Raw genomic sequence first — 13,851 nt, 5'->3', positions numbered from 1 at the left:
TTGGCACAGGATAAACGCGAGAAACAGAGAGGTAGAGAAAGAATCGATCGCGTGAGAATTTCGTTCAATGAAAGCGGTGAAAGGTGTTGCGGCGTTCTGAGAGAGAGACTGAAATTCAGTTTCTCGTTTCGGCATTTGTGATGAGTTAGTGTTACACGCTAACAAATCAGGTTACACGAGTAATGATGGCACGAAACATAGTGGTTCTGCAGAATCGCGGGAGAATCCAGCGAGATTTCACTGAAGAAGGACAAAAGTTTGTGATTTGAAATTTGATCCGAGAAAGAGATTTTTTAAAATTATTTTTATTCTATGTTTTATTCCGTTTTATCTTTTTACTTCATAATAACATTTTTCTGTTACCGTACATCGCGATAATTCCCACTTTCGGCTATTCGAAATGAAAAATAAATTCCTTGCGATTGGAACCTGAGTTCGTATCATGGAACTGTTTGGAATGGATTCCGCTCGAAATTATTTAATTATTCCCTAGAGTTCTACACTGAAAAGAGTCTGATAATAGCCAAATATTGAGTGAAATAATTTCAATCAAATGTTCGATTAATTTAACCATAGATAATTTTACTTTTCTAAATATTTAATTACCAAGTATTATCGAACATAATAATTATAACCAACCGTTTGCTAATAATTATTAAATATTTAGAAAAGTAAAATCATTCTAATTAAATATGAGAATTCCTATATTCGGTTAAAGCGGATTTAATGCATAAATATTTCTGTGTGAATTTATATACATATCTGATTCTGTAAACTGCACGCCGAAATCTTTTTCGGTCTCGAAACGCATTTATGAGTAAAATCAGAGTAATAATATTATTTATTAAATTGACAAACAACTTAATATTTTTCTTATGCTAATAAATATCTCTTTATAAGAATATTGATAATAAGACGTTAATGAAATGTCTAATAAAAAATAAAATGTAAAATTATTTTTGATTGAATTATTTCACTCAACATTTGATGGCTATTATCACGCTCTTTTTTCAGCATATTATGTTTTCTAGAACCTACACTAGGAAAAATGTTCTATGAACCACAATGTGACAAAATTTGGTTGAAATATATTTATCGAACGAAATTGTTTTGATTAAAACGTACCGAACAAAACTGTAATTTTATGCAAACTGAATTATTTAGTTGATATAAATAAATATTTTTGTTATAGAAATTATTTTGCAAAAATAATTAAATTTTTTGTTACTTAAACAAAATATTTGATTGCTGTTAAAAAATTCCTCAACTAAAGTTTTGCTGAAGGCACTAAATTTTTTTCCTAGAGTGCAGGAAAAACAAAATAATTTCTACCGGAATCCATTTCGAATGGTTCATACATAATACGTGTCCCAAAAGACTTTGTTGCTGATTCGCACTTTCGCGATGCTTACATCGGCCTGTGTCATCGCGGCTGCGCTTTATTAAGAATTGATCAGTTGCAAGCTGTATTCCACTTTATCAGTCGCACGGTCTGGTTACAGCCCGACGCACGCGAGTACGCATCGTGCCTGCAGGTATGCACGCGCGTGCTGTTGCATCGCGATAAACTGTCGTCATTATCTCGCGCAGCGCGTGCACGAAAACAGGTGCGTGCAAAACGCTTTTGCTCGCATATGAAATACGGAGCTTCCTAGTTTTTAAATGCTCTTGAGAGATAAAAGAGGAGAAAAAAGAAAGGGAAATAAAGAAAACGCGTCACGCGAATCGATACGTGGTCGTTAGTTGCTACGAGCTTTTGCATAAATAAATAATAATCGCCTGCATAAATGCGTTAAATAAAAGCAACTGACAGGGATATTTAACGGAAACTTCTACATGTTACAGGTCGTTATAACTGTCGTCATAATTGCAAATATCGGTGTAATAGATTCACTGCACTATGTTTTATATTTAGTTATGTTGTATCACGTGCGCGTAATCAAATGTAATCGAGCATTACATGAACTCATGTTCAGACACCGTATCTAGATTTTTGCCTCGTGTCGGTCGACGACCGCGTCTTAAGTATCGTTTCTCTCCGCGAAGAAGCCATATGTTGTAGCAGAATGAGATAAACAAGCGGTGGTCTCGATGTGGGTTAAACCATCTTCTTTTATGTGATTTAATTCTTCCTCGTGATATGATCTGGCTTGATATGATTGTCGCATGCTCTAATAACTGTCGAGACTTGAACATCATCAAACGTTAAAGACGCCGAGACAAAATCCCGTCTCTTTCGAATGTGATCTAGATAGCGAATTCGGTCACTTGCATTATATCACGTTAGCGCATACTAAAAGCTAAAAGCTGTTACACATGAAATTAGCAAAGTTAAATATAAAAGCAAAGTTAACGGTAATTCCCGGTAATTAAAAATATACAAGTAATATTAGGTGCAAAAGTTTTGGCCCGATTTCAAAAAAGTTTTTATGTAAATTCAGAACGTAATATTTTACTCAAATTGGCAATTATAGTATTTAATAGAGCTTCAGCTTTATGAATTTATTTTTTTTTTACGATACAATGATTTTTTACGAAGTTATGAACCAAAATCAAAGTGTTTTTTTTTTTTTATTTAATCTGCGATAACTCAGTAATAAAAAATCTCAGGAACATTTTGAAAGAACGATTTTGTAGGAAAAATTTTCACGTTAGAAAGTCGAAAATATTTGCAAATTTTTTTGGGCACGTTAGAGATTTACAAAATGACAAGAAAATTTCCCATTTTGTCCGGCTCGTATAGTTTTCTATATGTGAAAATTATCAAACTCACAGAAATTCAAAAAACATAGTGACTCTTCGAAAGTATAGATTTTAAGCTTTAAAACCCTTTTTTAGATTTAAATTTTGTTTATTTTTAACGAAGTTGCAGTTGCTTGAATTTTGAATGATAAATCGAGCTAAAATTTTTGTATCGATCCAATAGAATTCAGTGTTTATGAAAATGTTTTTAATGGCTCAAAGAAGACATAACATGACACAGAAAAATATTTTTGCTAAACTTTATAGTCGTCATCGGCAAGACAAAGCATACAAATCGTATAGTACTTTTCGCATTAATGTGTTCCATCCACTGCGGTAAAAGCACGTAAATGTTTTAACGATTAAATTACTCAATTATGATATTGTCACGCTATTTAACAGAATATACAGGTATTATTTCATTGTCAAAGTTAATTATATTATGCCACTGCAGATATTTCATATAAAGCAGCCTTTAATGTAGACTAATTTAATGTAGGGTGATCGAATTTACCATGATATTGGACGTTTTCCAGCAAAGACATAGTGTAACATAGTGAATTATCACATCTTTGGGTGTTTGCCAATATTAAAAAAGGATGAAATGATTTATCGTATTACTGTGTTATTAAAAAATGCTCTTTATTATTAATTCGAATTAAAATAACGTCCTCGATTGAAAACAAAAAATCATGATGTAAGGATCATACTTCATACTTTAGTCGCGAATTATGAATCTGAGATCGAACGTTCGCCATCATTTTTAATAACGACAGTGTTCATTGGAGCGGTTGACGACAACGATTAACTCGATGAAATGGCACGCGAATTTAAACCGCGCACCAATAAAACGCTTCCGTCAATCGAATAATTTAAACCGAAATTAACCACACTCTCTCGCGTCGCTCTCGTCGTGCGTGCCACAGATCGGGGTTTAATTGAATCGAAATTAAATTGCACAAAATGTACATATAGAACGGAGTAGAGAACGTCGTATGTACCTACATTAGAACGTTCTGTGTGAGATACAAAAAAATTCTAACGGTCGAAACGCGACTCTCGTTCCGTTTGCGGATCAGGTCGATCGGTGACGATAAACGCGTCTCGCTTGATGCAGAATCGCCGAGGCGTTATGTGGAGGGTGAAGTGACGATTCACTATCGCTCGCCGGTGCGTACAGAGGCGAAGGAGCCGCTGAGCGAGGAGGAGCTCGCACGTCGTAGCGCGGAGAACATGCGGCGCGTCTACCAGGAGGAGCGCCGTCGCAAGTATCTCCAGGAGTTGCACGACATCGACTCCCGCAGACACACGGATAATTTTATGTAAGTACAAAGGGTCTCTTCCTCTTTCTTTTTGTCCCTTTTAATTCGAGAGATCTCGGACGAAGGATGACGTCGGATCGAATCGTAGCCTTAATCACCTCATCTTCTCGAGCGTAAGACTCGAATTACTTTCTTCGATGAAGAAACAAAAATCCTCGCTCTAACGACGTCGTACTAATTGGAAGACTCGCGTATCCTTCTCGCGTATTTTACTGCGCTTCTCCGTTCCTTCCGCCAAACGCGAGAATATTTTCGAAGATGACGTTAATAATGGTATGGAGAAAGGCATGCACATCTTCAGCTTGTCATACTCGGTCGTCGGTTCGTAAACATTTCCTGCTATTCAACGCCGTTGCGTAACGCATCGTGCATCGTGAGCTGTTTTACGCGGGCGTCACAATGAAAGTGTAGGCGAACGCATACAGGTAGAAAAGTCGAGAGAGGTTTCATTGATGCTCAAGTAGCCCTAGATAGAGAAATTATAGAAAGTTTCGAGTTTACTGAAAAGAAAATATTTCAAAAAATTCTGCCTTAATCTTTACCCGATTCATTACTCGAAGTGTACAAAATATCCCGATTTTATAAATTTGCTAAGTGAATGTTATATATATACATTATTATATTTAGCACAAATTGTTTTATAATTTAAAAAAATTTTTCGCATTTGTCTTTATTTAAAAGATACACCGAAAAAATATAATATTTGTTTGAATAGTTTTAAGTAAATATTTGCTATAAGTGGAACATACATTTATTTCATACAAGAACCATTAATTTGATTCAACTATTATTTTTATTTTGTAAACAATATTTTTGTAAGTAAATGTTTATTTATTATATTTTTAGTAATATTCAAAGAAATATTATATATATATAAGATTTAGTAAATTTTTTTTTAATATCTACAAATAATTATAAATCTTTATTTAATTGTCAAATCATCAAAGAGAATAATAAAAATTGAGATATTATAGTGCGAAGGTGTTAGAAATACGCAAGCAATTATGTTAGAAAAAAATCACGCGAGTAATGTAGGGTTAATTAACATCGTCGACTCTAAAACGTATTGGCTGGATTTACATGAATCCTGAAAAAAACTATAGAGGATGTCGAAAGAATAGATTTACATTCCTCCGAGGCGCATTTCGACCGCAAGCACTCGATAATCATCACAATGCCGAGGAGAATTAGCATTTACTCAGAGCAAAGACAATCCTGGTTCGTCGAGGCTGAGAGAAACCATTCCATCTTCTCGACAACACTTCAACAATTTCCAGACCATCGCAGAAGTCGCCTATACCCCTGAATCGCTACGACGATTTCGTGGACGATTTGAGCCAGCGAAGTCGATCCCAAGATCAAACACCGGAGCCACGTCTGGTGGCAAGAGCGCTCTACAATTTTGTCGGCCAGTCGTCCCGGGAATTGACTTTCCGGCGCGGCGACCTCATATTCGTTCGACGACAGGTGGACAAGAATTGGTACGAGGGAGAATACAACGCGATGATCGGACTGTTCCCTTCCAATTATGTCGAGGTAATCGCTAGTTGAATCTAGATTTTATAAGGCGTATATGCGAGAAGTGAAAGTTAGATACCTGGCAACAAAGTATACCTTTACTAACAAGTTATTACTTTATTCTACACAGATCCTACCGTACGACGGTACGATGCGAACGACACCAAAAAAGGCTCACGAGGGACAGGCGCGGGCCAAGTTTAACTTTATCGCTCAGACCAATCTCGAGTTATCCTTGGTGAAAGGTGAGACTATACTGTTGCGAGGAGAATTTCTCTAAACTTGATTCGAAGTAACGAAAGAAACGCAAATTACTTTTCGGCATACTTACTGATATTTGTCTATAGGCGAATTAGTGGTCTTAACAAGGAGGGTCGACGAAAATTGGTACGAAGGACGTATAGGAAACAGAAAAGGGATCTTCCCGATTTCCTACGTTGAAGTTATCACCGAACCCGGACATCGATCAGGTAATTTAAATCAAGGAAGTCGGATTAATCTCTATGACTGGGGTCTATTTTTTAAATTTTACAACTTTTCTTTCTTGTTATAATTCATTATTTTATTATATTCCTTGTCTCACAATATGACATTGTTTTAGCACCATTATAGTGGTTTTCTCGTCCTGTAAAAATTAAAAGAAAGCAGTAGAGAAACTTGACAAAATGATGTTAATAAAATAATTCATTATGTCATTATATTCCTTGTCTCAAAATATGACATTGTTTCAAGGCCACTCTATAGTGGCTTTTCCTATAAGAGTTAAAAAGCAGCAAAGAAACCTAATAAAGTGTTAATAAAAACATTTTGAATCAAGCTTCTCGTCGAATCGACGAAATTTGTACGAAATTTACCTTCTTTTATTTTAGAGACACCGATTCAGAATAAACCGGTCGCTTCTCCGGCGGCGCACAGTCTCTTAGCAAACGGTTCGTCCGGAGGGAAAATGAGTATGGGACCCCATCATTACGTGCCGTCCATCCCGGTCAATATCAACACAACCCAGCCCCATTATAATTCACTGGTAACTATCGCGCGATCTTGTGTCATGGCATAATTACTCCGCGGCGTGATTGAATCCTTCCCGTAACATTTCATTATACCATCGGATAACGGCCGAGAGACGCTATTTTCATTGAAAGAGACAGTTCTAATAAAGCGAAAGCGTTTTAAAAAATACACGCTTAACAATCCTTTCTTCTCGTATTTTTCAGCCACGTATGGGAGGAAGCAAATTGCATGTGTCACAACTCAGCGAAACCCTGCATATCGACACACATTCAGAACCGATCCCGTGAGTTTTGCAACTTTTTACGTTTGAATGAAAACTTATTACATTACATTAATTTTATGTGATTCACGTGTGGTTATCACAGATAACCCACGTTGTTGTATTTATTATACATATTTGTTAAATAACATGTGTCTCTCAATACTTATAGCAGTACAAAAACCGGTCACTAGCTGTCACCGGTGATTAAAATTGCATTGTATACAATAATTATGTAGCAATTTATTATTTCAGAAAATATTTTATGATCGCGTTTCTTTTTATACATTCTAAAAAATAATGGTGTCTATATAATTTTCAATGTTGGTGTTAATATTAACATCGATATGATGTAGATTTAATACCATGGGTTTTAAATCCACATCATGATGGTGTTGATATTATCACCAGAGGTTTGAAATCCATACTGATATTTTTTAAAATGTAGCTAAAATATATTAAATAGTCTGAATTGAAAGTTCAGTCGATCATCAGTAATTCATGCGGCACAGAATACATTAACGATTTTTTTGTCTTAATAAATCTGAACAGTTATCTTCTCATTCGTACGTGGATCATTCTATCGTGGCAGGAAGCAAATCGAACTCATAAGTACTTACATTTCAACAGGTACCGGGCGTTATACAACTACAAACCGCAGAACGACGACGAGCTGGAGTTGAAGGAGGGCGACACAGTGTACGTGATGGAGAAGTGCGACGATGGATGGTATGTTGGTTCCAGTCAGAGAACCGGCTACTTCGGCACCTTCCCGGGCAACTACGTGGAGAGATTGTGAGGAAGGCCGACGGTCCAGGACGCCACGCGGCGCATCAGGGCCCAGGATAGCTTTCACCAAAGCACTAAGCGTTAGAATAAGCACCAAATTTCTCAACGTTTAACCCAATCGTTTCTGACATTACGAAGATTTCCGCAAGTTACAGTCAAAAGAGACTTTTATTGAAGGGAATCCTAATATTTTTTTTATTGTAAAAGTGAAGAACGAACATATGTACATAACACTCAGGATTGCAACTCCTGCATCTTTTACGACGCGCGATTATTTACAGGTAATTATGAGTACAATTTATTTTACAATTATTTATTTCTTCATTGTGCAAGCGCACATTTGCAGTTTTATTTATCGCAATGTATAAAAATTTTAAGAAATTTTAGCGATCGATTTTTTAATGATTAGTAATTAAATTTTAATTATTTTACTGACACGGAAATTTATAACTTCAAAGATACTAGCTAACTAATTTCTTCGTTTAATTTTCGGTAGTGTATTTACTGATTTTACTCGAAATTATGCATTTTATGTAATTTCACATAACACACGTAACTCGCGAAATGTTACTGATACAACGAATGAGACTTCTAATTAAATCCACGCGATTGCATCGCATGGAAGTACTTTCGCCGAGTTCGGCGAATGTGATTAAATGGTTTCGTGCAACGTCTAACGATTTTTATCGTTCCGAGCAATGAATAATTCGAGAGGCGAGAGGGTTAAGCGTTCCATAGCAGGAAGTGAAAAACGTCACAAGAGTCTTCCTTTTTGGGTCTAACGACGATGTTAATTGATAATGCGGTTAGGATAAATGTTAGAACTGTCAGTGTTTGCGGCGTGGCGTAATGGGGCTCTCGTGTGATCAGAGTTACTGTCGGTATATTAGTAGATTATCAACTAAGATATTGATATTTCATTAGTATATATATTTCTTCGGTATATACTTTTGTTTTAAAGTCATTCTTTGTTTACGATATGATATCTACACAGTCAAACGTATATTAACGATATTCAAAAATATCACAGATAACCGCTGATCATATCAGAGTCCTTTTTTGGCGTCGAATTTACCAAAAGATTTAGCAAAATAGTACGCTAGGATACGTGAGTTTGTAAGTAAAGTTTGTAAGTAGTGTACGATAACAATTAGTAACTTATTGTTACTGCTGTTCTTGGCAGCTGTTAACTTGATTCAGGAAGAATGAAAAAAGAAGCAAAAAATGAGGCGTGGAAAGAATACAACATCGAAAGGGAGGGGGTTTCGAGATATTGAAGAAATAACGATTAGTTTGAGATTTTAGGGCCGTACTCCGAGATGGGAGGCTAATAATTAGCACGCGGAGACTTGTGTTGAGTTAGCGAGACGCGGACGGAGGTTTCCCTATGATTTCGATATTGTAGATAAAATCGGCCACTGTTATTGTTGCATTCGTGAGTATTTCGAGACTAACGGACTTATAATTGAAAGTTTGCCTTCCCAAATTAATATTTTTGTAAGCATTATTTGTACCCAGAGTTATATATAAATATACAACATATACATATATATATATAGAGTAGAGATATATCTATATATACACACATATATATATACATACATATATACAAATATCGTTATACTGTATACCACGCGATAATATATAATATATAAAAATAACATACACGTACACTACGAATAATTAGTGTCGGACGTACACGGAAAAATGTGTATATACATACTATTGACAGTTATATACATTCATACAATCGCAACTTGAAAATAGCCAAGCCAGGTCGTCACGATCTTTTCTAACGTCACTTTATCACGATCGTACGATCGCTTAAGTGTTAAAGGAACAGAGACGAACGTAGTCGGGAAACAGACAATACTATTATTATAATAATTATAGAGGAACGAAAGAGAGATCATGTGACAAGGGCATTATACAGACGCCGAAGTGTATCCGGTAGATTCGAAAGTGATAGGTGCCGTTTTTATCTTCGAAAGAAGCTAAGAAAAAAGCCGTCTCTCTTTTCATTGCCTCGTGTCTTCAGCGTACAATTGAGCGGTGGAAGCTTGGTGCAAAAGCATTTTCTCATTCAAAAGCACAGTGGTTTTGAAAGATTTTATCTATTTTGCTATATCGAATGGCAAGATCAAATTTCCTTTCAATCCAAGAGACATGATATACTCTCCAACATCTAAAAATAGTTAAATATGCCGCTCGATGTGCGATGAAAATGCGACAGAGACATTTCGTCTTGCGTGCAACATATACGCATATATCCACGTACATATCCCGTTAGATCGTAAAACTTACGGTCTCAAGTTTAACATTACGAGTCATCGAAATAAAAGAAATAATTATCGTCGATTTTGTCTCTCGGCATTTTTTCTTGTTACATTTTTTTATTTATGAAGAAAGAGTTGATAATATTTTCGATCCCAAAACTCCTACGGAATATTCAAACGATATACTGAATGATACTCGTTGACGCTGCAATGTGACATTCGTTTTAATTGCTATAAAATGTTTGGAGAGAGTTGATAATATTTTCGCGTTACAACTTTCGCCTTACACGAAAAAGATTTTATTAATATAGGTAAGTAAGTTATCAATGTTAAGATATTTAAAACTTATTTCTTTTTATTCGAGTTTAACTTTCACGATTTTGATTTTTGTAATGATAATATCGAGAAATCACTGACAAGCGTAGTATGACCGTTTCGGACGAGATGACATGCTCGCCAGTACCGATAACGCGTGATTTTTGCTTGACGTTAAATCAAATTTCATCAGTTAACGATTATGAATTCACTTGTTTTCGCAACTTGCGCTAACGACGTTACTATGTACTATATTAGATGCAAATAAAACCTAGTCCATTACTAAAAACCTGTTATCTCGCGTAATAACTTCCCTTTAAAACCGAACAAAAAAAATGAACACATCTCGACACTTAATATTCCTGCTTATTTCTTCTTATAACTTGTGACTTCTGTGAAACAATGAGGTTTAAAAATATATTTAACAGCAATATTTTAATAGCGTTGGTAATTCGTTTCTAATTAATAAGTTAATGTAAGTACTATTTTTTCACTGCACAATTTCTATTACTATAAATATAATTATGGTTGCACAGATAATATCCAAAATTTATATATTGATCATTATAAGGACGCAAATACGATAAAATATGATACCGAAGACTGCATAATCTTTAAAATAAGGAGCAGTATTCTTAAGAGAAAGACTTCAAAGGAAGTTCCTTCTCTTAAGTTTAACAACGTAAAGTTCGTAAAAAACAATCTTTACCGTGAAGCTCAGAATAACAATACCTTTTTCGTAATACTGTAGTAATCTTTCTACACGAATGCCATAATTTTCAATGTTTTATCTTTGGCAACATGCAATCGATTAAACTTCTCATCTTGTCTTCGTTATGAGAAACGAATTAATATTTTAGCAGGTGTAACATAGCAAAATACTACGTACGATAGAAACTTTTGATAGCAATTTTGCGTGTCATGCCTAATAAAATGTGAACGTGAAAGGAAACTTATCAACGGACGGAACGTTCTTTCGTACTGAACATATTAATCGAAATATTCAAGGAAATAAGAATTCCTCTGACAAGATGTGCTTACGTGTACTTAGTTGCCAGATATAAATTTTATTTCTGTCATATGTAGTTGCTTATACTATAATGTTATTCTACGTTCAGTATCGCTACGAGGATCGGTGATACGGAGGTTCTAAATTTTTTTAATTTTTTGGCCAAGGTTGTTTATGCGAAATATGAAATGTTCAAGATACACATAACAGTCAATTTATGTATAATTTTGATAAAGAATTAATGATAATTAATGAATTATTAATTAATGAATTAGAAGTGTTTAATTATTGAAGAATTTATATTATAATTATATTATAATAGATATTATTTAATATTTTAGAGAATTGAAGACATATGGCATTGTTTTTTCTTGATGAGTGCCACCGGGTAATATTTTCAGATGCACAAACAAAGGGCTACTAAACTAATAAGAGCAACGTAAAGTATGACATCGAAGTTTGCAAAATCTTCAAAATAAGAGCATTATGTTTCGTAAAAGAAATACTATGACAAGCACACAATAATTCTGCGCGTAGTAACGTGGTAAAGTTTTCCAGGCAGTATATAAATATAGATATCGCAGGTGTTTAAAAAACTCGATTATACACTTTTCATCGTCACCATCACGATTAGCTTCTGTGATCTCGTATGACGTGCTCGCCGATAATGCACTTTGGCTTAACATTAAATCGAATTTCATCAGTTAAGGATTTGAATCCACTTGTTTTTGCAGCTCACACTAACAACATTATTATGTATTATATACTTTAGATGCAAATATAATGCAGTCCATAACTAAGAATCTGTTACCTGCCCAATATCTTCCTACATCACATTTTTCTTTTAAAATCGAAAAATGAACATGTTTCAACACTTAAAATAAATACCATCTCTTATCCATTTCTCTATTTTCATTTTTGATTATGTCTTCTTATAATTTGACTATATCTTCTTATAATTTGTAACTTCCGTAAAAAAATGAGATTAAAAAATATATTTAACGATGGTATTTTAACAGTGTACGTAATTCTTTCATAATTAATAAGTATAATGTAAATATTATTTCCACTGCACGATCTCTATTACTATAATATAATTGTGATTGTACAAATGCTATCCAAATTACATATTGAGTATTGATCATTGGAAGGATGCGAGTACGGTAAAATACGACACCGAAGACTGCATAACCTTTAAAATAAGAATCGGTATTCATAAGAGACTTCAAAGGAACATGTAGTAACATAAATTTCGTAAATAATATTTACCGTGGAGAAGCTCTTCAAAGAGAAGATATAAATCTTGCCGGCGCTTAAAAAACATGGTTGCATGCTCCTTCGCATCGCGAACAAAAGCAGCCTTTGTGATTCCACAGGTATTTCATACCAGGAGGATTTGTATCTACAGCAACTTTGAATCTCAGTCATCAACAAATTTCCGATTTCATCAATTTTAAGTGATTAAAGTCTTACATTTTATCGCTTAATTGCAAGCTGTGGTCAATCAATCTCTGTCCTTGTAGACTGAAGCAGAACGTGTGTAACACCTGAGCAAAGATATACGCCAAATACTTCAACACTTCGTGAATTTCGCCATACAATAACGCAACCTTAAACACGACAATTACGATATTTTAATCTCTTGATTTAGTATACACACTGTATAACAACAATTTTATTTTGTAGTAAGTAGCAGGTAATTTTCGATAATAACGAATTTCTATGACATTTCGGTTTTTTTTAAACAACTTCAAAATTGACTAAAGAAAAATTTTTTCTAAAAGATAAAATTGTCAAAGGAGGAAGGCTACGAGTCAACGCTAGTTGTTAATTGCTATCGATTAATCAATCTTTAATATTCAATCAACATAAACATTTAATATACAAACGTTTCGACCTTCATCAGGTCATCCTCAGTGTAAAACATAAAACTCAAACAATTCAAAATAAAAGTAAATATAAAAAAATCGCAATATCGGTTACATAATAGTCAATTATTTAAATATAGCGCGTTTATAAAGTCATTTTAATCAAAATTATCTGTAGTTCATATTCGATTTCGATGGAAGGATTGATTATATCGCACAATTAAAATAGTCGCATAATTAAAATTTTTAAAACAAATAAACAATTTTTTTCATTTTTCACCCTGTTTTGCTCGAAAGCTTGTGATATGTTAAAGTATTTTTAAATACAATTTAATCATAATCTACCAGAAAAACCTATAAGAATTACAAATCAAGAAACATTTAAAAAGTTTAAAGATGTTACACAATGCTGTTAATCATATAACCGCAAGTAATGCAACACGACCGACAAATAACATCGTACGAAATATGCAGATACCAAGTTGAATAGCAGCAACAAATAGACACGTACTTGTAGCAGAGTAATGCTCAATGTTACAACAACTATCAACATTTGTACTGCAAAAGCAGTGCAAAAGATGTCTTCAAGAATCTCCGCGAATCTGTCCGAAACAAATTTTGTGGTACTTAATTCGGTATAATTTCCTGTCTTTTTACTTTAAATGTATAGTATAAGGTCTACTTAATACAATATTGTATACTCACCGTAAAGCTCGCCAGTGTGCATGAATAGAGGTAGCGA

The 13,851-nt window shown here is 34.3% G+C and overlaps 2 protein-coding genes across 2 annotated transcripts in view; one reads left to right on the top strand and one right to left on the bottom strand.

The window, feature by feature from the left end:
- Positions 1-8,013, top strand: part of LOC108726513 (uncharacterized) — a 96,679-nt gene extending 88,666 nt beyond the window's left edge. The window contains 7 exon segments of the mRNA XM_018454126.1: positions 3,860-4,064; positions 5,342-5,600; positions 5,713-5,827; positions 5,930-6,052; positions 6,452-6,606; positions 6,797-6,876; positions 7,483-8,013. Of these exon segments, the coding sequence (XP_018309628.1) occupies positions 3,860-4,064; positions 5,342-5,600; positions 5,713-5,827; positions 5,930-6,052; positions 6,452-6,606; positions 6,797-6,876; positions 7,483-7,651 (1,106 nt within the window). The 3' untranslated portion in view covers positions 7,652-8,013.
- Positions 8,014-12,382: 4,369 nt separating this feature from the next.
- Positions 12,383-13,821, bottom strand: LOC108726485 (odorant receptor 9a-like). Its single transcript, XM_018454089.1, has 5 exons — positions 13,815-13,821; positions 13,621-13,711; positions 12,715-12,851; positions 12,511-12,643; positions 12,383-12,433 (listed from the first exon to the last, which is right to left on the bottom strand). The coding sequence occupies exons 2-5, from the start codon at positions 13,660-13,662 to the stop codon at positions 12,383-12,385; spliced, it is 363 nt and encodes a 120-aa protein (XP_018309591.1). The 5' UTR covers positions 13,663-13,711; positions 13,815-13,821.
- Positions 13,822-13,851: the final 30 nt, after the last annotated feature.

The sequence above is a fragment of the Mycetomoellerius zeteki genome, unplaced genomic scaffold (assembly GCF_001594055.1).
Source record: "Mycetomoellerius zeteki isolate Tzet28-1 unplaced genomic scaffold, Tzet1.0 scaffold426, whole genome shotgun sequence".
Lineage (NCBI taxonomy): Eukaryota > Metazoa > Arthropoda > Insecta > Hymenoptera > Formicidae > Mycetomoellerius > Mycetomoellerius zeteki.
The sequence above is the reverse complement of the archived record's forward strand: the minus strand, read 5'-3'. Positions and strand labels throughout refer to the sequence as shown.